This window comes from Sphaeramia orbicularis, chromosome 14, assembly GCF_902148855.1.
Source record: "Sphaeramia orbicularis chromosome 14, fSphaOr1.1, whole genome shotgun sequence".
NCBI classification, from domain to species: Eukaryota; Metazoa; Chordata; class Actinopteri; order Kurtiformes; family Apogonidae; genus Sphaeramia; species Sphaeramia orbicularis.
The window spans coordinates 36,061,027-36,084,017 of NC_043970.1; the positions used below are offsets into that span (position 1 = coordinate 36,061,027).

At 36.5% G+C, this 22,991-nt stretch overlaps 1 protein-coding gene across 1 annotated transcript in view; it reads right to left on the reverse strand.

Annotated features, from left to right (window-relative positions):
- Positions 1–22,991, reverse strand: part of LOC115432842 (sodium/calcium exchanger 2-like) — a 50,745-nt gene that overhangs the window by 23,057 nt on the left and 4,697 nt on the right. Inside the window, exon 2 of the mRNA XM_030153889.1 lies at positions 142–546. Within this exon, the coding sequence (XP_030009749.1) occupies positions 142–492 (351 nt within the window). The 5' untranslated portion in view covers positions 493–546. The remainder of the gene's footprint in view (positions 1–141; positions 547–22,991) is intronic.

The following is a 22,991-nucleotide window of genomic DNA, read 5'->3' on the forward strand; positions in this document are numbered from 1 at the left end:
TCTGGGTCACTGGCAATCTATAAACCAAATTTGGTATGAATTCAAGCAACAGTTTTGCTGCTAGAGTGTTAACAAACAAACAAACCGAGCCAAAACCAATACCCCCTGCCTCCCCTTCGGAGGCAAGATAATAAATCATACCTGAGAGGTGATGACCTCTATGGATGCCATGAAGCGGTCTGCAATGATAGACACACCCAGGAACATGTACATGAGACACAGGAAATAGACGATGGCCCGCCCCGCCTGCTCCCCCAGCGGTGGGTTGATGGGCAGCCACACCGGCAGCAGGATGCCGGGTTTGCACACCACCACGCCCGAACACGACCGCTTGCCCGACCCCGTGCCATTACCCGTGGGCTGGGGTTGCTGGGGGGCCGACGCTCGCTCCACCATCTGGGGTTTGAAAGGGGTGCAGGGGTGGGGGAGGAGGAGGAGGGAGAGGAGGAGGAAGAGGAGAAGGGGGGTGGGAACAGGGAGGAAGGAGCCCATAATGTTCCCGAGTCAGACAGGGGGCCAGAGGGGTCAGTGGGTCAGGAGACTCTCCTACAGAAAAAAAAACAAGGAGTAAGACATTAGAAAAGTTATACACCATATTTTGTTTTTGTGCACAATATATGTATAAGTTTTCATGTTTTCTTGCATTCTGTTTTATTTCTAAGGACTTAAGTAGGATCATTTTAGTTTTTTTGTTGCATATTTGAAATAAACTGAACTGAATATCAAAGAAAGCCAAGGCTGAACATATCACTATAAAATAACTTCTGAACCTCCAATCATATCAGTGTGGAGCTTATCTACTTTTAGTCTCATTCAGAGATTCCATAATTCATACAAACAGATCTGTTTGACTGTTAGTATCAGTTTAGGACACGTATACATGGTCAGTCCTGTAAAACACCCACAACAATATTAAAAATAGAAGGCCCTAACTTGCTTTTACCAAAGATTAGATGTAGAGAAAAATATAATCTGGAACCTGAAAATAGTAACTTTCTTCAGCGTTCACAGTAAAAACATAATTTTTTGTTTAATTTTCAGTAGAATGATCCATTCTCACACAAGGAAAATCTAAAATCTGGACTGAACAAGATGGAACTCTGGGTTCTTCTAAATCAAAGAGAACTGACAAGAAATTATAGAAAAACAGAGTAAATACAGGAAGCAGATGTCTGAAACAATACACTGGGCTCATGAGAGTTAATGTGGAGAAGGTGAGAAAAGCTTTACAGTTTTCAGGTGCAGAAAATCACAATCTATGAATCGCCTCAGGCAACTCCCTCAGGAATATAGACAAACCACAGGTTAAATGACCAAATACTAAACTTGCTGCATACGTTATGGTTATTTTTTTTTATCAGCATAATATACAAATTACACATTTATTGATAACGTTTTCCAAAACCGTCTCTTATTGCTGTGTGGTAGTGATGGGTAAATGCAGTGAAGGGCTTTCCACTGTTTCAGAGGTGTGTTTTTTTGTCATGCAGGTTGTTTTGTTCTTCACCAGACAGACACTGATACAAAGGCTCGTTACTAGCAGTTACAAGTAAACTGATCTGTGTGATTCATCTAACCAGTTGAAAATGCCCTCTTAAGAAACTAAAGCCAAGTTGTTTAGTCGTGCGCCTCCTATTATGAGCCTCCATTGGCTCTGTTCACTGAATACTGGTGGTTGAGTTGGTACCTGGTCAAACCAACAGCTCATTGTGATTGTACTTATTATATCCAAATAGAGAAAATAATCTGATGAATATTGCAATGATCAATTTAATGAATCAGTTCAACTGTTTGGTATCAATTACTGATTTCTTTATTAACCAAAACATTTCTTCAGGTCTGCAATCGTTTATGCAGCCTGCAGCTTTTTTACTTTTATTTCCTACAGTGTGTTTTAGTAAATGATCAAAAATCACAAGTAAGTGATCAGACATGTGCAACAGGTGATCTACGGTCTGTCACAGGTGAACACAGACTGCAGCAGGGTAGTGCAGAGCTCTGGGTCTCGTTCTGAGTCCACCACCTCCATTCCCCCCGCACAGGTGACACTGCACTATTGTACATTGTGGGTTGAAACAGATACTGGGGTGCTGCATCTTTGATGCAGCCTGAGCTCTGCCAGCTCATTATGGAGTTGTGATTCAGAAACACAGCCTAGAGGTCCGACATATCACATTTCACTTTCCAAGGTCTGCTATGGTTACCGCGGCCTCAGACAGAGGGCCACCTTACACCAGTGGGTGCTGAAGGGGATAGATACAAAAATAACTTTCTTGGCGCTCACATATAGATAACAATAGATTACAAGTGACAGAGTTATAGGTTGCACTGCAGGGGATAATAATAAAACCTGTTTTTATCAAGCTAAATGCTAAAAATGCTATTAGCAGGATTTAACGTTTAGAGACCTAGGTATTTTTGTAATGACAACCAAGTGATTTTTTTCTAAACAATTAACGTATGAGTGATTTATCACTATTTATTATACTATCATCCTGTGCATTTTAAATTTGTCAGAGAAAATCAGGTATTTTTTGTATTTAATTCACTGATCATGTAGTTGCTCATAAAAGCAGTCAAATCAAAGCTTATTATATCAAAATAAAAAAAAGGTGAATGTTTGGCAAAATATATCATTAACTAAACACAAAAACAAGCATCTCTATCCACTGTTATTTATCAAACTATGTGTTTCACTGGTGAATCAATGTTGCAGAAGACGACGATGTTTCCATGTTCACTATGAAGCCTCTGAACACCCAAATGGGTCATATTTGATGACCATGAAAAGATGAGAAACTGTATTTTACCTGAATTATTTACATGTACTGAAAGGATTAGTGGTTCAGAAGTTATTAAACATTTTAGATCAGTAGAAGCTTTTGGTCGCTGGTGGATGTTTAGGTCTTTGACAGTTAATGGAAGCTTTAATTTCAGCACTTTTAATATAAACCCCGCAGGTGTGGCTGGTTTCCTTTCATTCTTAATTAAGCTAATTCTTCCTCCTGTGCAGATTTCTGCTGCATTGTAACTGTTGCTTTACCTTCAGGGAGGGTATGCATGCTTCCATGTGCAGTGATATATGGATGTAAGCTAAGGCTGGATGCATTATTGATAAATGCTTTCACCTAAATATAGCAGGATATTTCCTTCTTTCGTGTTGGATGCTGCCAGGCTTAAGCATCATTTAGAGGAAGAGCCTGGCACACTTACCAGCCAGACATAAAGAGAGCGCCTCTTAGCCTCTTATGCCAGTTGAGGGATCAAGTAAACGTTGACGTTAGTGCCACTCCCTGCTTTCACCAAACTAGATCACAGCCACACTGATTCACATCTGTACATTGTGTTTATGAAGAAGAATAAGGGAAATTAGCAAAGTCTCCCATGAGGTCATAGTTTCTATCACTTTAAGTCATTAGTTTTTATATATAACCTGTCAGTGTGATTTCGGCTTTTTTTTTTTTTTTTCACCATTTTTGCAAGGGCATAAATAGTTGCATTTTGATCAATTCACTAGATTTGATGTAGTATTTATATAGTGGTAGTTTTTGGTTTTCAGGGTGATTAATAGAAGTTGAAAGCAGATGAAAGAAGAAGAATACATGACATTGAATATTACTTACAAAAGTTAATCAAGGTCAATATTGTGCACAGACAACAACAAACTGTTAACACAAGATGGAAGACAATTCATATACTACTATACTATATATTTATGAAGAGAAAAAATATTAAAGATGATGCTAACAGGTTATTTTAGTAAATGTACCGCTGTTTAAATAACTATAAAGTAACGTCTGGCCAGTTCCCCAGCACCAGGCTAATGTAGCATGTTAGCTAGTTAGCTAATAGAGAAGTAAAGCTAATTTTACCTAATAATTCAAATGTAAATGAAAGAATGTCACTAAGTTACCTCTCTAATTTGCTTTTTTTTTGCTACAACTAGCTACTATTACTACTAAGTGCAAAGGGAGGCCACACTAAATACTAGCAACTTGGTTTATAGAAACTGTTTTCCCTAAAACTTGTGTTTTTCCTGTTGTACATACAGTGAGGCAAAAAAGTATTTAGTGAGCCACTGATTTTGCAAGTTCTCCTACTTAGAAAGATGAGAGAGGTCTGTAATTTTCATCAGAGGTACACTTCAACTATGAGAAACAAAATGAGAAAAAAAAAATCCAGGAAATCACATTGTAGGATTTTTAAAGAATTTATTTGTAAATTATGGTGGAAAATAAGTATTTGGTCACCCACAAACAAGCAAGATTTGTGTCTCTCACAGACCTGTAACTTCTTCTTTAAGAAGTTCTTCTGTCCTCCACTCGTTGCCTGTATTAATGGCACCTGTTTGAACTGGTTCTCTGTATAAAAGACACCTGTCCACAGCCTAAAACAGTCAGACTCCAAACACAACCATGGCCAAGACCAAAGAGCTGTCCAAGGACACCACAAAGAAAATTGTAGACCTGCACCAGGCGGGGAAGAGTGAATCTACAACAGGCAAGCAGGTTGGTGTGAATAAATCAACTGTGGGAGCAATTGTAAGAAAATGGAAGACATACAAGACCACTGATAATCTCCCTCGATCTGGGGCCCCACGCAAGATCTCATCCTGTGGGATCAAAATGATCATGAGAACAGTGAGCAAAAATCCCAGAACTGCACGGAAGGACCAGATGAATGACCTGCAGAGAGCTGGGACCAAAGTAACAAAGGCTCCCATCAGTAACACACTACAGTGAGAGGGACTCAAATCCTGCAGCACCAGGCGTGTCCCCCTGCTTAAGCCAGTACATGTCCAGGCCCACCTGAAGTTTGCCAGAGAGCATATGGATGATCCAGAAGAGGATTGGGGGAATATCATGTGGTCAGATGAAACCAAAATAGAACTTTTTGGTAAAAACTCAACTCGTCATGTATGGAGGAAAAAGAATGCCGAGTTGCATCCCAAGAACACCATACCTGCTGTGAAGCATGGGGGTGGAAATCTCATGCTTTGGGGCTGTTTTTCTGCAAAGGGGACAGGACGACTGATCCAGGTTAAGGGAAGAATGAACGGGGCCATGTATGGTGAGATTTTCAGCTAAAACCTCCTTCCATCAGTGACAGCATTGAAGATGGAACGTGGCTGGGTTTTCCAGCATGACAATGATCCCAAACACACCGCTCGGGCAACGAAGGAGTGGCTCCGTAAAAAGCATTTCAAGGTCCTGGAGAGGCCTAGACAGTCTCCAGACCTCAACCCCATAGAAAATTTGTGGAGGGAGTTGAAAGTCTGTGTTGCCCAGCAACAGCCCCAAAACATCACTGCTCTAGAGGAGATCTGCATGGAGGAATGGGCCAAAATACCAGCTACAGTGTGTGCAAACCTGCTGAAGACTTACAGGAAACATTTGACCTCCGTCATTGCCAACAAAGGTTATGTTACAAAGTATTGAGCTGAACTTTTGTTATTGACCAAATAGTTATTTTCCACCATAATTCACAAATAAATTCTTTAAAAATCCTACAATGTGATTTCCTGGATTTTTTTTCTCATTTTGTCTCTCATAGTTGAAGTGTACCTCTGATGAAAAGTACAGACCTCTCTCATCTTTCTAAGTAGGAGAACTTGCAAAATCAGTGGCTAAATACTTTTTTGCCCCACTGTACTTCACATGGGCCTATATTCAGACTGGATCTTAATATAGAGACTGATAATAATAATAATAATAATAATAATAATAATAATAATAATGCATTTTATTTGGTGGCGCCTTTCAAGTCACCCAAGGTCACCTTACAGACAATAAAAGCATAAGATCACAACATCAAGCATACTTAAAACAAAACATCAAACTAGAAAAAAGTATGGTGTACAGTGTCCAGTCAGAGTGAATATGCCAGATCAATGCATATGTGCGGTCATTAGAACTTTACTAAACCAACAAACATAAAGTTGGTCTATTACTTTTACACAGTACTGTATTTTTAGTTTTCATTAACAGTAATAACTGAATAATGAGTGTTTTTATATGTGGGGGGGGGGCAGAGTTTGTGGCGTGTTGATAGGTCTATGGTCTCCATTGCCTCTTAGCACACAGTAACAGTGAGCTGGGCGACAGCTCATCTCCCCTTACTGCCTCTGACACAGCCACGATCTGTCAGCACCAGCGATAAGTGATTGCCTTGGATAAGTTTACCTTGATAGGAGTGCCAGAGAAAAAAGGAGTTAGCACCTTTAACAGTTTAGTATTTCCTGCCTGTACCCTGACGGTGGGGTACTGTCGGATGATGGATGATGCTCCTCTGGATGTACAGAGCATTCAGGTGGAAAGATGACGGATGAATATTTTAAGAATCGATATCAGGAAACGTACTGTACTTTTAGTCTGTTATTTAAAACTCAATACGTTTACATCACAGCTGAACCTAATGAACATTTGCATTGCTGAGTAATCTGGTATAATTTTATTGACAATTTGTTTGGTTTATGAATCAAAACTTGTGAAAAATTGATTAAAACAACTGGCAAATATTCAATTTAACGAGACTTTCAAGTCATTTTTTATTCTTTTTTTTTTTACAGTAGAATCACTCCTTACAGAGCTAGAAATATTTTTGGAAAATTCTTCAGCTTTCATGACTGATTAATCAGTATAAATTATTTTATTCTCTTCATTTTTCATTGAAAATCTGTTTTTTTTCCTATATTTAATTTACTGATCATGTAGATGTTCATTAAAGTTCAGAGTAAATGCAAAGGTTTTTATAAATCAAAACACAGAAAACTGAAGAAAAAGTGACTTTTTCAGCAAAATATATCATTAACTGAACATAAAAATACTGTCTCCATCGACTGTCATTTGTCAAACTACATAGGTTTTTACTGCTGAATCAATGTTGCAGAAGATGTTTCCATGTTCACAATGGAGCCTCTGAACATCTAAAGGCGTCATATCTGATGACCATGAATGACAACAAACTGCATTTTACACCAGTTATTTAGCCACATGTACTGATGGAATTAGTGGATCAGAATTTGATAAATATTTTGATGATAAAGATTTTGTCTTTGAGGGTTAATAATCAACAACTGCAGGTCCTGCTTGATAAAGACATGTGGATTATACCAATATCATTGGATTTTAGGAATGATCTCTGGACATATCTATTGTATAATTAGAATACACACAATTTGAAGTTTGACTGGCACACTTATCATTTGTCATTTTGATGCACCAGCTTCATCTTGAGCTGTTTAAGTTGTATTGTAATCTGTCATTATCATTAATTCCTGCATATTTATCAGTAACAGGCTTGGTTAGGTATGTCAAATGTGCTCTGAGCAACAGAAACTCAGTTTTCTTAAGTGTGTGTGTGTTCCAGTGTTAAATGATAATAACATGCTCTTCTTCTACTTGGTTATATGAATAGTATGAGTATATATAAACTTCCAACCAAAAAAAAGTCCCCACCTGATAGCAAATAGTTCATATCCTTTGTTTGGATAATTTCTGTGCTGATTAATATGTCTGAGCTGCAAAAAGTTATTTAACCCTAAATGATGCAGTGAGCAGGTTCTCAGTTCTTGCACAACCATCCATTTGTAGAAAGCATAAAGGTTTGATAATGTTGTTCATCAGGATCAGATTGTCAAAGAGTGGTTCAAGGAACACAAGACATCATTTTCACACATGGACTGGACTCCACAGAGTCTAGACCTGAACCACATTGAGAATCTTTCGGGATGTGATGGAGAGGACTTTACACAGGGGATTACAACATTAATACAAGATCTGGACAAATATTAACACAACTATGGATGAAAATAAACATTAGGACATTTGGATAAGCATAAGTGAATGTGTTCTATAATCAAAGCTAAAGGTGATCCAGTGAAATATTGAGTGTCAGACTTTTTTTTGATTGGGCAGTGTGGCATACAAGTGGAAGAAAATGAACAATAATTGCTATTATTCATATGGCAATTATTATCAATTAAAATATCAGAATGTTGACTTTTTGAAGAAGATGGTTGAAGGAGGGAGTCTGGGTTTCTAAACCTAAAAGTAGCCCTTCTTACTTATTCACCACAGAATCGCCAATAGTGACACCTTTTTAATCAACAGCATGTACAACCTAGATGGACAACAGACAGAAAAGATAAAACCTCAAATTATAACTGTTAAACTGTAAAAGGTTTGGTGTAAAAATACTGAATGATTTACTTGTTATGGACAGACAGACATGCTGAGCATTACATCATCCTGAATATTACACTGGCTTCTGCACAGATGCATATAAAGAGGAATACTAGCAGAATAGACATTTTCATTTTCTATGTAAACACCTTTCTTGGATTGCAGATAAAAATTGAAATAGTACTTTATCACCTTTAATATTAAGAGTAATTCTTTGGCGTGGCTTCTTACTCTTTGGCATATTTCCATAAATGTCAAGCAAATTTGATGCAAACTCTTCAAAGCCTACTAAATAAATAAATAAATAAATAAATAAAAAAAAATCATCTGTTTCCACACAGAGCGACATGGAGAAAATGACAGACAGTAGGAAGATATGAGATACATTTATACTGGACATTCAAGGAGAATACAGACACACAGACGTGGGACAAGACAAAGGACACCTAGTCTGCATCTGTTAGACAGTGTAAGTTCAGATTCTGACTGTGGACATGGAACAGATTCATAACAGATGTGGTTCAGCTCCATAATGTCAGCGGGGACACAGGTAAGACACTGTTTTATTTGACTTTTGTATGAAATAAATAAATACATATATTCATACATAGATAAATAACTAGATTTCCATATCACTATTTACAGATCAAACACAGCAGGTGGTCCAACAGGAGGACGTGGTCCAACAGGACATGGTGCAGCCAAGGAAAGGCCAGAAATCTACAGTATTTAGTGCATTTGTTTCTTTTTTTTTTTCTTGAAAATTAGGAATACGGAAGTGTTTATATCAAAAAGCTAAACTAATATGTGAAAAACTCATAACTGATGTATGTAAATGTGTAAAGTTTATAAGGAACCTGGTGCTTTAGAAGATGTTTGGGGTAAAGTTTGGTGTGGATTCCCCTAACATTTTGCAGAATGTAAACAAGAAAGAGTCAAAAATGTAAATAGGAAATCAGTTTCATCTTGAAAATCAATATCTTTGGAAAAAAAAATGCAATTTTCTCAGTTTTTGCTCAAAATTGAGTTTTTTCCTGAAAATGACCAATATTCAAATGTCTATATCTCACGAACGAAGATATAATAAAATCATTTTTTTGTGTTTAAAAGTTGAAGTTCTGTTCTTTCTTTTGATGTATTCAGTGTTCACATACACCAAACACAACATTTTCAGTGGGCCTTCAAATATTAGTGAATATGACCAAAAAGGCTGGCGCTGGCTAGCAACTCACTGGAAAATGCTCTGGCAGGGAAAGAGTTAAAAAAAAAAAAAAATAATAATAATAAGAATGTTGATGTTTAAGATAAGATAAGATAAGATAAGATAAGATAAGATTCCCACCATGGAGAAATTTCAGTTGGCAGCAGCACATTACAAAAAATACAGTGTAGGGAAAACAGGCTGAAAATATAGTGTGAAATATGAAATAAAGAGAAAAAAACGTGCATGAAATATATGTATGGACACACCCCTACAGATCAATTTTGGAAGCTTCTGTTCATTCATTCACTGTTTAATTATACAGGTAAACATTGGCTAAAGACATCAATCAAAATCTGGACAAGCTGCTTAAAATAACCACTGGTTTTTAACAGAGTAACCAGAGGCGGAGTGGGGGGTTGGGAGGTCTGAACCGTGTCCGCACATCACATCCCAATTACCAGTTCACCACTGACAGGAAGACATTATAGTGAAGGCTTGAACATTAACTTGTATGTAGACTGACTAAGATCACCTTTCCAGGATGTAAACCCTATGCACAGGTAAACCAATAACATGCTATGTATCAATTTCACAGGCAACCGCTCAAAGCCAGAGCACGGCCTTATTCTCAAACACACAAGTGTCCCATTAGGGGGGGACGTTCAACGCCGCACAAGAGGCCACCTGAGCCCCTGACACCTGAGGAACACGGTTCTTATGTAATGTACAGTATGTCATGTCAGGAAGTTTCTACATGTGATGACCATGTGTGACAGAAAAGTGTCGGATCGTTCACCTCGACCATGCAGTCGGACCTCGGCTGGAGAGCAGTAAATGTTGTATAAGGTTCTATTTGTCTGTCTCTCTCGAGTACGTCGCTTCATTATTTATGAGCAGGCATCGCTGTAGCCTTTGCACCACATTTCATACAGAATATACGTTACAACGAGTCTGTTTGGAGGGATGTTCTTACAGTGATGCTCTTATTTGGGTCTATTCTCTATCGCTGGTTGTTCTGAAACACACTTTGCTAACATGTATCTGAAGAGTTCAAGGTTGAAGAATAACACTGAACACTGAAGAACAATTATAGGCATTTCAGAAGTTTCAGTGACTTCTATTATTAAATGAGTCGCATTTATGCAAAAAGCCTATTTGTATCACTGCCACAACTTCAGGTCACATTCAAGGTCAGATCAAAACCGATGATTAGATAAATGTAGATAAACTGATAACGATAGTAATTTTAATCCCCTCTGAGTAACATCAGGATGATTCACTTCATCCTGACACTGACGATTTGTAATGTACATGTTGATTACATTTGATATTTGATGATCCTGCAGTTTGTTTTATTGTCATGTATATGATACTTGTGTGTTGGGAGGTATCCAGGGTTTTCATTCAGTTTTCCAAAGGTTTAGACGCCTAGGCATCCTTCAGCAAGATACATTTGTGTTTATTATTTTAATTTTTAAAAAAAAACACATAATTCAGCATTATTTTGGACTACTCCTATTATCATACATATGTAAAACTATCTAGAAAAGCAAAAGCTGAAATATTAAATTTGCTGAAGTCCTTTGGGGACCAACTGCTCTCATTAGACGTGGGAAAAGTCATCATAGTTTCTTTCGTTGTCTTGTATTCATCGGCGCCAAACTTGTCTAAACACTGTTAACTGATCTGTTACAAGTCTTAGTCATCGACGGTTTTTAATAATTGACATTTAAAGCCTCAGTGAGTCTGTCCTGGTTAAATAAAATATTAAAAACCCAAATACAACCCAAATTCTGAAAAAGTTGGGGCATTGTGTAAAATGTAAATAAATACAGAATGCAGTGATCAGCAAATTTCAAAAAATATTTGTTCACAACAAAACAAAGAAAACATATCAAATGCTTAATAATGTACCATTTTAAGAAGAATAAGGAGGTAATTGTGAATTTGATGACCAAAAAAGTTAGGATAGGAATGACAAACAGCTGGAAAAGTAAATCAACTAGAAGAGGATGTTGCAACTAATTAAGTGAAATGGGTATAATTAACTGATTAACAATTGCATTCTGTTTTATTTACATTTACACACATTTCAATAAAATTTGGTTTGTAAAAAATACATGAGACTGGTTCTCATTTTAAGAAACAAATCAACATGTCACAGAGGATCAAGCCCAAAGATTAATGGATTAACTTGAATTTTTACTTGATTTTTTTTTTTTTTTTGAACGCTTCAGAGATTTTTTTCACTAAAACACTATGCCATGTATAACTGGAAACGTATATTCACAACATATATATTATAACAAGCACAAAAGTTGAACTTTAGCATATCTGTTGGGCAAGAAAATGTCACTGGAGGAGAGATAATGTTTTGCATTTTAGGCAAAAACTCAGTCAAATGAATTGGATATGTTGTTCACCCCTCGGTAAAATTCACAAATAGCTGCACAGTTTTCCAACAATTATACAGCTTGGACGCAGCACATATCCTGATTTTATCTGAGATGCTTGTTTACCTTTTTATTTGTCTTTTATTACATTTTATTCTCATCCTTTGCTTTATAATTTTGTATTTTAGCAATTTATTTGTACTTGCATATATTAGTATCATTATTATAAATTAAATTAATTTAAAATCAATATGGAAAGCATCTAAACTACAGATCTTGTTAACCTGCAATGGCTTTTCCACATTTTTGTGCACACATATAGTAATACCCATATCTATTTGAGATGAAATATCTGTTCTATTTATTCTTCCATAAACTTACTGACCTGACTTTGACCAGCTATCGCCTCTGAAAACCTGACTGAAAACTTTTTAATTTGATCATTTCACCATAAAACTCATCCTTCGAAGCATTCTTACAATCTGTCTGAGATACAAACAAATCATGGCAGCGGTGCAGTTTCTCAGGTTTACTGTCGCTCTGTTTGCAGTTAAAATAAAGAAAGAAAAAAGATCCATCCCTTTAATAAGTAACGGTGGCTCTGGATAGCCGCTGTGTACCTGTCAATGAACCAGATGAATCAGAGTGTAACGTAATCCACCTGGCCACACAGACAGACAAACCGACCAACCGACAGTCAGACAGACCGACAGACCGATAACGAACAGGTCAAACCACTAATGCCACATTAAAGGAGACTTGTGCAGTTTTCACTGTAAACAAACAGGGTTTGTTTTACACCTGGTGTTTCTCACTGTTTATTTAACACCTCCTGAGACTCAACCTTTTATTATTACACCTCTGACACGTGTCTTTAGGATTATCTGAACATTAATCACAAGGGTGTAATCTAAATTTAATGAACATGCACAAAAGTAGATGTCATGTGACTCTTTTTTTACACAGTTCATTGAGAAAAAAAAAGTGGAAAGAAAAACAACAGCTTGTTAAACAGTTATCTAATATCTTGTTTGTTTTCTTTGAATCAAAATTTCCACAGCGCAAAGCCTCTGCAAATGTTTAAACACACAAAACACACCGGATACCTAATTAATGCAAAAATGCACTTAAATTTTGACAGACTTCAGTAACAGAGTCTGTGAACAAATCACCTACCGAAGTCATGCCTGGGTGTATTTTGTCATGTCTTTGTTACTACAAAACAAACCAAAACAAAAGGAAGTGACAACGATGATCAAAGTAGACCTTAAATTATTGCAAAAAAGATGATATAAGTGCAGAAACAGGGATGTATTTTTAAGTTTTTGTTCAGTTTTTTTAAAATGCAAGTTTAAGTTGTTGAAGTTTAAGTAATCTGTGTATTTTATACAATGAACAAACAATTAGATTAAAATTGCTGTAAAGTTGCCCACAATAATTGGAATCTAACTTTTTCACTAAATCATGCAGCTCTAAGCTAAAGTAACCACATGTTTAGTGAAAACTATATGAGAGGACTTCAAAAAGTTTGTGGAAAAAAAACATAGCTTTGACATGGTTTAAATGGGATGGCCCTCAGTTTTACACAGATGGACTTAAAGGCTGGTATCAACACTTGCACACATTTATTGATCTAGATGGAGCATATGTTGAAAAATAAATATCTTAACTTAAATTGTTTTTTTCCAATTGTCTTTTTTCCACAAACTTTTTGAAGCCCCTTTAATCCCCACAATACTGCTGTATTTTGAAGAATAACTTATAAACAAAGGCTGTGATGTTACATCTGTGTTAATAATGCAATGTTTTATGGGAAAACACTGAACATCATCAGATATTTGTTAATTTACTCAAATAAATACAATTAAGTCCCCTTTCACTTATATTTTATTCACGTCTGATTTATGAGCCTCTGAATGGTATTTGTGCAGAGTTTGAAGCTGTTTTGATGTAAAAATCTAGCCTAAGTTTGAGGTGTGAAACTGTTATCTAACCCCATGTTTGGAGAAAACAGTACATTCAATCCCCACAGTAAATGATAAATAATGGCTATGATACTGGGCACTGCATTAATAATGCCACGTTTTATAAGGACACACTCAATATAGTCAGATATTTGTTAATTTATACCTTAAGTACGTCCACTTCTGCTTAAATTTCATTGAGTTTTAATGTATGAGGCTGTCTGAATGACATTTGTGCAGAGTTTGACAATCTTTGAATGTAAAATCTAAATTCGAGGTGTTTACTTACATGTGTGTGAATTATTTTGGATCTCTTTTCGGGAACCTGAAACCACCATTTGAATTTTGTTTTCATTCAACTTTTTTTTTTTTTAGGTAAAACCCATATCAAATGTAAATTAATGGTCAATATAGAGTATTTAAGGTGGTTTTGCAACATGACTGGGAGACAGTGTTAATATATGTCCTTTGGTTGTTGTTTTCTGACTTTACGATGCAAAGTAAACACCCTGAAACCACGACCTACATAAAGAGTTAAACTTCAGCGCTCCTCTCCATGTCTATACGGGCTCTACTACATCCCAACGCTGTGTAAAGTCACTCGGTCTATAAATTAACCACTACGGCTCAATCAGTACCTGGAGGAATTAATTGGTTTTTCAACCGACATATGCAGACGCAGCTAAGGAAAGATAACCCAGATCTTACACTGTGTCTGTTTGCTCCGAGTCCACTGGGTCAGAATTACCATCAATCTGAGCAGCGGCACTGCAAGCCTGGCTAAGCACAAGGTTTAGTTTACAGCACGGCTGGCATGCTGCCCTGCACTTCAGTTCCTCAAGTCTGGTGATCTACTTTCAATCGCGGACACAGTACAACTCCATCCTGGTGTTTTTACTTGATCCTCTGGTCACATTATCACATCTAACACAATGCACAAGGAAGCAGAAAACACACATTAAACTCTGCATTTGGGGCTCAAATAACCTGATCACACTGTCTAAATGTTAAAAACTGTGGTCAAGATTAATTTCTATGTAGAAAAACAACATTCACTGCTTAAAAACCTTCATATAAAGCTAATAATCGCTGATAATTGTGTTCAAATGTGACTAAAACTGTGGTAAAGATGATTTTCTATGAACAATAGAAACACTCGCTGCTTAAAAACCTTCATATAAGCTAATGATCGCTGATAATTGTGTCTAAATGTAACTAAAACTGTGGTCAAGATGATTTTCTATGAACAAAAGAAACACTCACAGCTTAAAAACCTTCAAATAAAACCAAACAATGTATGTTTTAATGATTTGCATAGAACTAGTAAACTGACATACACAACTAGTCAGTAATTATTTGTTTTAGTTTTGTAGCCAGTTGATGATAATTTTGTCAATGTTTTTTCCAAACAAAAATAACAAATATTTTCTAGATCTGTTCCTCCAATGTCAGATTTCTGTCTCTTATGATAATCAATGTAAATGTTTGACAGTTTAGAACCATCTACATAAATATAAAGGTCTAAATAATTACTAATTTCAACATGAATGATGAAAATAATCCAGACCCTAATCATTAATCTTCGCATTCACTATAACCTGAAACAGAGATATTTTAAAGGAATTTATCATGTAGGGCTGAAAAATATGTTCAATTCATTTGTTTAATTGAGTTGTAAATGGTCAGTTAAGATCACTGCCTTTATCACTCAACAGAAGCACAAAATCCACCCTGTTTGGTTGTTCTAACATCTTCATTCTGAACAGATCTCTCATCATTTTTTTTTTTAAACAAATGATTAGGGCTGTAACTTTTATTTTCATTGTCAATTAAATTGCTGATCTTTAATAATCAAATAAATAAAAAAAAAAAACTGTCTTAAAATGTCCTATCTGGTCACAGAAGAGAGAAAATGTTTACATTTAAGATGGAATACAATGATTTTTTTTTTTTTTTTAAAGAAACTACTCAAATCAATTACTGATTATCAAATAATTGTTGATTAATTTAGTAGTTGATAAGTAATCGAACAACTGAGTGACATGTCTAACCCAAAAATGACATCTTGATCTCCGCGGATCATTTCAATCAGTTATTTTCTGGCTGCATGAACTGAAGACGAAATATGCTCTTTCTTTACTAAAACTCACTTTCACACTTCAGGGAAATGATTTTACAATTTTTAAGCATTTTTCACAATTTTCAGAAAGCAAAACTTCAATCAATTGCATTATGTTAAAGAGCACTACTTGCTTGGTTATAAATAAAAATGCACAGATTAGAAAAATCAAGTCAAATACATAAAGTAAAACTGGATTCTCTATAATATTCAGACACCAAAACCTCAATTATTCAAATTTATTAGATATATTGCTCAACGTGAAGTCATCGATTAATTGCACTTCTGTAAATAATGCAAAGTAACACTTTTAAGTACTTTTTTTTTCCCGTTGCTGTTGTTAATACTGTGCATGAACAAGAAAAAATTATTTGTGAATAATGTTTGAGTTAATGCAAAGAGAAAAATGTAACTAAAAAATAGAGATTTGATGTTCTTAACTCTGTCATAGTAAAAATAGTGGCCCAGTGACATCAGTTTTGTTTTCCCAAGCTTTTTTGAGATAGTTGCAACAACTGCAAGTATTTTATGAATTTCAGAGCTTTTACTGACACAGAGTAAATTTGCGTCAGAACCTTTGTCCACGACCATCCATAAATATCTGCCTGGATACCCAACACATGCAATGCCCAAATATCCACCAATTTAAACTGGTATATAAACAGATGGTCTAGTCACAAAAATAGTACTAGATTTAATAGATTAGTATAATAGTATAAAAAGTAGAATAGTAATAGATTTATGTATGTATGTATGCACGTATTTATTTATTTATTTCTGGTATGTCAATATGGGTGTGTATGTGAGGATGATAAGTGATGTTAATTACTTACAAAAGATCTAAGGGACTTGACTTTTCATATAATCTGTTGATAGGAAGCTAAAGGATAGACCAGTGGTTTCCAACCTTTTTAGGCTCGTGACCCCATTTTAACATCACAAATTTCTGGTGATCCCAGACATTCAAAACGGAGACATGTTTTTTTACTAAAATTAATTTGTTTTTGATCATGTAATAGTTTGCTACACTATGTTGCAAATAAACGTTAATTTTAGACGACATTTAGTCTATATAATGTATATTATTATGGACGGAGGCAGAAAAGCCAGGTGTAGATTACGGCACAAAGTGAGAAGTTTATTTTCCTTGGTCAGGATATGTACAGTCAGTCCAGCTTGGATTTACAAAGCTGACAATTAATACTGAACAAACAATAACTAACAACTAGAAGCACTCGGAGAGTGCAGACCTCCGCCAAGGCTGATCAGTGGCCCCCCCCATGGGCCCCCCCACGCCAAGGAGGTTATGTTTTTGCCAGGGTTTGTTTGTTTGTTTGTCTGTCCGTTAGTGTGCAACATAACTCAAAAAGTTATGGACAGATTTTGATGAAATTTTCAGGGTTTGTTGGAAATGGGCCCCCCCGTGGGCCCCCCCACCCCCGATCACCATCAAAATTTAATCATTTCTTCCTTATCCCATTTCCAACAAACCCTGAAAATTTCATCAAAATCTGTCCATAACTTTTTGAGTTATGTTGCACACTAACGGATAGACAAACAAACAAACAGGCAGACAAACAAACAAACAAACAAACCCTGGCGAAAACATAACCTCCTTGGCGGAGGTAATAACAAATAATATTTATGAAAGAGCTGCAGCATCTTAAACCGACCACAGTGAACATTTGACAGATAAACAGTACCAGAGTGCTTCAGTTTCAGCTTCACAGTTTGTCATGTCTTTTATGGATTGTGATTGTCTCTCTCAACTCACCATGTATTTTTTATTAGTAAGTTTTTATTTTTATCAATTACTAGAAATTTCAGGCGACCCCATTTGAATTCCAGGCGACCCCACGAGGGGTCCCGACCCCAAGGTTGAAATACACTGGGATAGACTTTTGTGTGGAGAAGGGGTGGGGTTAAATAAATTATACTTCCTCCCGCTCCTTTTTGAATGTGCAAATGAAGAACTGTATATGTATAAGTTTTGTTTTTGTTTTTTGCTTTCTTCCATGACTTCTTACTACCTGTTTTATTTCTAAGGACTAAGTAAGATTACTTTGTCTTGTTGTATATTCGAAATAAAAGAAAAAAAAAGTTTCATAATCATCCAGACTCAATTTAAAACGACTCTGTTTGGTTCTGTTTATTCGGCCCAACATCACAAATCACATTCCCCTCTGTGTTTTCCAATCTGAACGCCCTTTGACCTTCGCTCTCCTCTTCCTCCTTAATACATTTGACGCCGGGTCTGACCAAGGCCTGAATTACGCACGGTATTACATCAGAGGAGCTGACCTTGGCCCCTGAAGGCCTCAGGGGCGTTTAGGGAGTTCAACGTGTCTCTTTCTCCCTAATCAGTTTGACTTTGAGGTACCCTATCCATTTGACAGTTACAAGCCATTCCTGTTCTCATGTTCCTCCTGCTGCTAATAACTCCACGCGTCCCCTTCCTATACGATTTCTCGGAAAGGCCTGATGTAAAGGAGGCGGACCGAGAGGCCGCATGGGTCCGCAGGTGAGGTGGACGGAAAGGGGACGGTAGACGGACGCCTGACAGCAGCAGACAGCGGCTCCTAAGGTTTCCATTACCTGAGATACCCTGCCCAGCTTGGCGGCCCTGTCATCTTAGAAGGAACAGCATTCTCAACTTCAGTATGAACCCTGACAAGGATAGCAGTTATGCAATATTCAGGATTTGTACTGTCAGAAAACAGTGAAAACACACAAACACTGCAAGCGCAACTGGCTGCGAGGAGTGATATGACAAACGTAATGGAAGGGAAAGTCCACAAGTGCAAGTAGAAGTACTGATTCAACCTTTCATTCAAGTCGAAACGAAAACGTACTCTCTGAATTGTCCTCAGAGTGACTGTTTCTTCACTCACATCATACTAATTTAATGCAACAGTGTAATTAAACTATTCTAAATTCACATAAAATAAAAAAAAAACATACTGAAAATACTGAGCATTATTTAACTAAAAGAAATATTGCAACATCTTTTATCGTGATCTAATCTCCCTTTCACATCTGCATTTCTTATGACATATTTATGGTTGTGCATGATGTTTTTCTACATGGTCAGATGATGCAGAATGAAAAATAATCAATAAATCTCTCTAATGCACGAAAGCTATAGTAAGAGGCCTCATTAGAAAATGTAAGGAGCAGAAAGTGCAGATATTTCTCCTAAAATTAGGGGGTAGAAGCTGTCAAAATCAACCAATTCTCAAGTAAAGAACAGACACCTGGTGGAGAAATGCTGCAGTTTGACCCCGTGAGGTAAAAACTGTACTTATTACCCAGTCTGAGTTAACATTCCCAGTATAATGTTCATTAACTGGTGGAAGAACCTAAAGAGTAACAGGAAATGACAGGAATGGAAAGTCACCAAACCACTGACTGATATTTCCACTTCGGATGCACATATGCCTCTGTGCTGCTTTTTTATTCCTCACCACTGAGTTTAATTCTAGGTGACAATCTAGTTTAGAACAACAAAATGTTAACAAAATGTGCAGAGGCAGCCGGCAGGCCTGAACACACAATAGAGTGGGCAGTCAATGAAAACAAAACAGACCCCCACCGGCGCTAACTCACACCGAGACTGGTAAATACTATCCCCTACGGCATGGATACAGCTGAAACCGAAAGCGAGGATGTGACAGGATAAATAAACAGAAATAGGGATGTTTCTCGTGCTGCGTTTCAACAGCATGAGCATGAATCTTGTCTGTAATCGAAAGACATTAACATAGGTCAAGCCGACTCATCTTCGGGTCTAAATCAAGCAGATAAAGAGGTTTGAGGAGGCCAGTCTGATGAACTATACAGTTTTACTGATTGATTGAGGGGGAAATGTGAGAGAAACGTGAGGTGTAGTATAGCCCTTTGTCTGGTGGCACCTGTGATAGTGCACATGTCGGTCTTCTGCATACAATGTGGTAGCATTGGTTTACTTGAGCCATCACATACGTGGGGGGGCGGGGGAGGTTGCATTTCAGGATAAGTGTCATTGAGCTTTAGACGAAGATACATGGATTTACCTTCTAAACCTCTGCACTTATTGTCTTCTTTATCAGTTGCTCCTCAGACAGACACTGTGCAATGTATATAATAAAAAAAAACTGTTTCTGCATCAGCGTGAAATATACTCATGGATTTCCCACGTTTATATTTAGTGTTTTTAACGCAGGTGTCCTGTTCACTTAACTCTAACATTCAACAAAACCAGTACCGATACCCAAACCGCGTCTTTTCAGTCCATCTACAGTAGAGGTGTCAGATTTATTTTAGTTCAGGGGCCACATTCACCTCAATATTATCTCAAACAACCCAGTGAAATAATAACATAAGAGCCTGTAAATGATGAGAAGTCCAAATGTATCTCTTTGTTTGAGTGCAAAAAGTAATATTAAACAAGTCGCACATATTGTGGCTTATTTTGGCATCAACCAACTCTTTCATCCATATTCAATCTTTGCTAAATATAACAATTAAATATGTGCCAAGTTTGAAGTAAATTAAAACAAAATTGATGTTGTTATACAAATTCGAAATTTCACCCATTATAAGTAAATAGGAAAAGAAAAAGATTTGAAAATTTAACAAAAAATTTCAAAAACAAGCTATCACTTAGATATTTTGCAGAGTGATGTCTAAAATTAATCTCTATCTCTGCAACGTTTTAAGTAAATTGAGATAAAACTGACATTTTCATACCAATTTTAAAATTTTGCCCATTATAAGTAAATGGAGGGAAAAAAGATTTTAAAAATTCATGAAAAATTTTAACTTAGACCTATTTTTCCCAAAATGTAATGACATCTATTCTGGGTCACTGGCAATCTATAAACCAAATCTGGTATGAATTCAATCAATAGTTTTGCTGCTAAAGTGTTAACAAACAAACAAACAAAGAAACAGACAAACAAGCCGAACCAAAAACAATACCCCTTGCCTCCCTTTCGGGGGGGGGGTAATAATAAAAATGTTTGCATTTGCAAATTATCTGTTCACAAAAAGTGTAAATAACCTGAACACAAATGAACAACCAGAAATTTCTTAAGAAAAGTAAGTGCAATTTTAACAACATTCTGCCTCAGTTTATCATTTACACATGTGCATTACAACTTACAGATCACAGTGGACCAACAAATGAAAAAAACATTTAGTAACAGGCATCTGGAACTGTTAAATATAGTATTTAACTTTATGATTATGACACAACTTGTGAAGACTCAGTGGTAGCCTTGACTGTTAATGTCTTCTGTGTAATTTTAACACTTCACAAATTCCTCCCATGGGCCAGATTGGACCCTTTTGGCCCACCAGCCATACGTATGTTTGACACCCATGATCTCCAGTATTTCTAGAGTCTGGCCCACAGGATGTGCTCTGCAGGAAAAGTCCTACTATTACATTCTACATCCCTTCCACTATGTGTGTTCACTTCAGCAAACTCATCCTGCAACTGGAAGCTGAAAATTCCAAGTTTAGACACAAACACGTCTTTTTATGAACAGTTTTCTTCCCCTCGTGCAAACGTTCAACCAAGACAACTTCCCGGCACTATTTTGCAAAGGTACTATCTCTGCATCCTGTGTCCAGCAACACCTAAGATGTGTGTGATTCATTTAGAGAAACCCAAACTAGACAAAACAAGTGAGGAGCAAGTAAGTATTTTAATACCATAAATATATACAAAATAAACTTTTAAGCCACAGTCAGGCTGTCTGTATTAATTCCTTAGGTTTAGGTTTCAGTACTATGATATTAGACATTTTAAAATTAACCACAGCTTAAAGTTATTTATGAACATATCAATTTGTGATAATTCAATTCAGTTCTATTCTATTTATATGTAGCCAATCATAATGGATGACTATCTCTTTTTCATTTACTAAAACTATATGTCGTATATGACAAGAGAAACACTGTCACTATTATAATTTACAATATATTACAAGAAGGAAACAACATTGCATTTTGATTTTTTTTGTTGAGCAAGAAGGGTCTCCAGAAACACTAGCTTAACCCACTACAGCCCAAATTTATTTTACAAATATATATAAAAATAAATAATTTGTGGGGTTTCTGTAAGGCAGATACTAAATCAAGTGCAGCTTGTTAATTTAAATAGCGCACGAACAATAGCTATGATGCAAATTAGTGACATTAGGCATAATTGTCATAATTTACCCATCTCACGTATGTAGATTATTTTATTTATGTTGCTAAACAAAACAGAAATGGTCCAAAAATCAGTGGAATATCATAAAATTACTAACACAGTGAAATTGATCCATGAACATCAGTGATCATAGTTAAGCAGGTAACATATACTGCCCGGCCAAAAAAAAAGTTCGACTGCACCACCGTTGGTTTTGGTTACAGGAGACACTGTGACGTCTTTTTTTGCTACATAATGATTATGTAATGTCACAATAAGGTTCATAATATTTCTTCCATCCATAGTTGCATTAATTTTTGATTATTGATGATGGAGAATCAGACTGCTACATCAAGTCTTCACCACATCCTAAACTACAAAAGCACTCGGAGAAGCCTGCCCTGATCACCACCAAAATGTTATCATTTTTTGTTCCTTGTGCCAGTATCAACATTTCCTGAAAATTTCATCCCCATCCGTCCATAACTTTTTGAGTTATCTTGCTAACAGACAAACAGACAGACCCTGATGAAAACATAAAACATAACCTCCGCCGTTACACTTGGCGGAGGTAATTAGAGTCTGGACATTATGGAGGCTAATCAATGTGTGAAAATGATGTCTCATTCTCCCTAATGATCCTGATCAATCTGGGCATTGTCCAATCTTGTTGATGTTAAAGACATTAGAGGCTACTTACTGCATCAGTTAGAGTTAAATAACCTTTACAGCTGAAACATTATTAACCACTGCAGTACTGACCCATGGAAGGATCGGAACTATGTGCTTAATTAAATCCTGTAAATGTCTCCTGTGATCAAAACCAAATGTGGTGCAGTGAAATACTGCATGTGCACTTTTTTTTTTTGGGCCGGGCAGTGTACAGGGTGGGGAAGCAAAATTTACAATATTTTGAGGCAGGGATTGAAAGACAGTGTTAGACCAGTTAG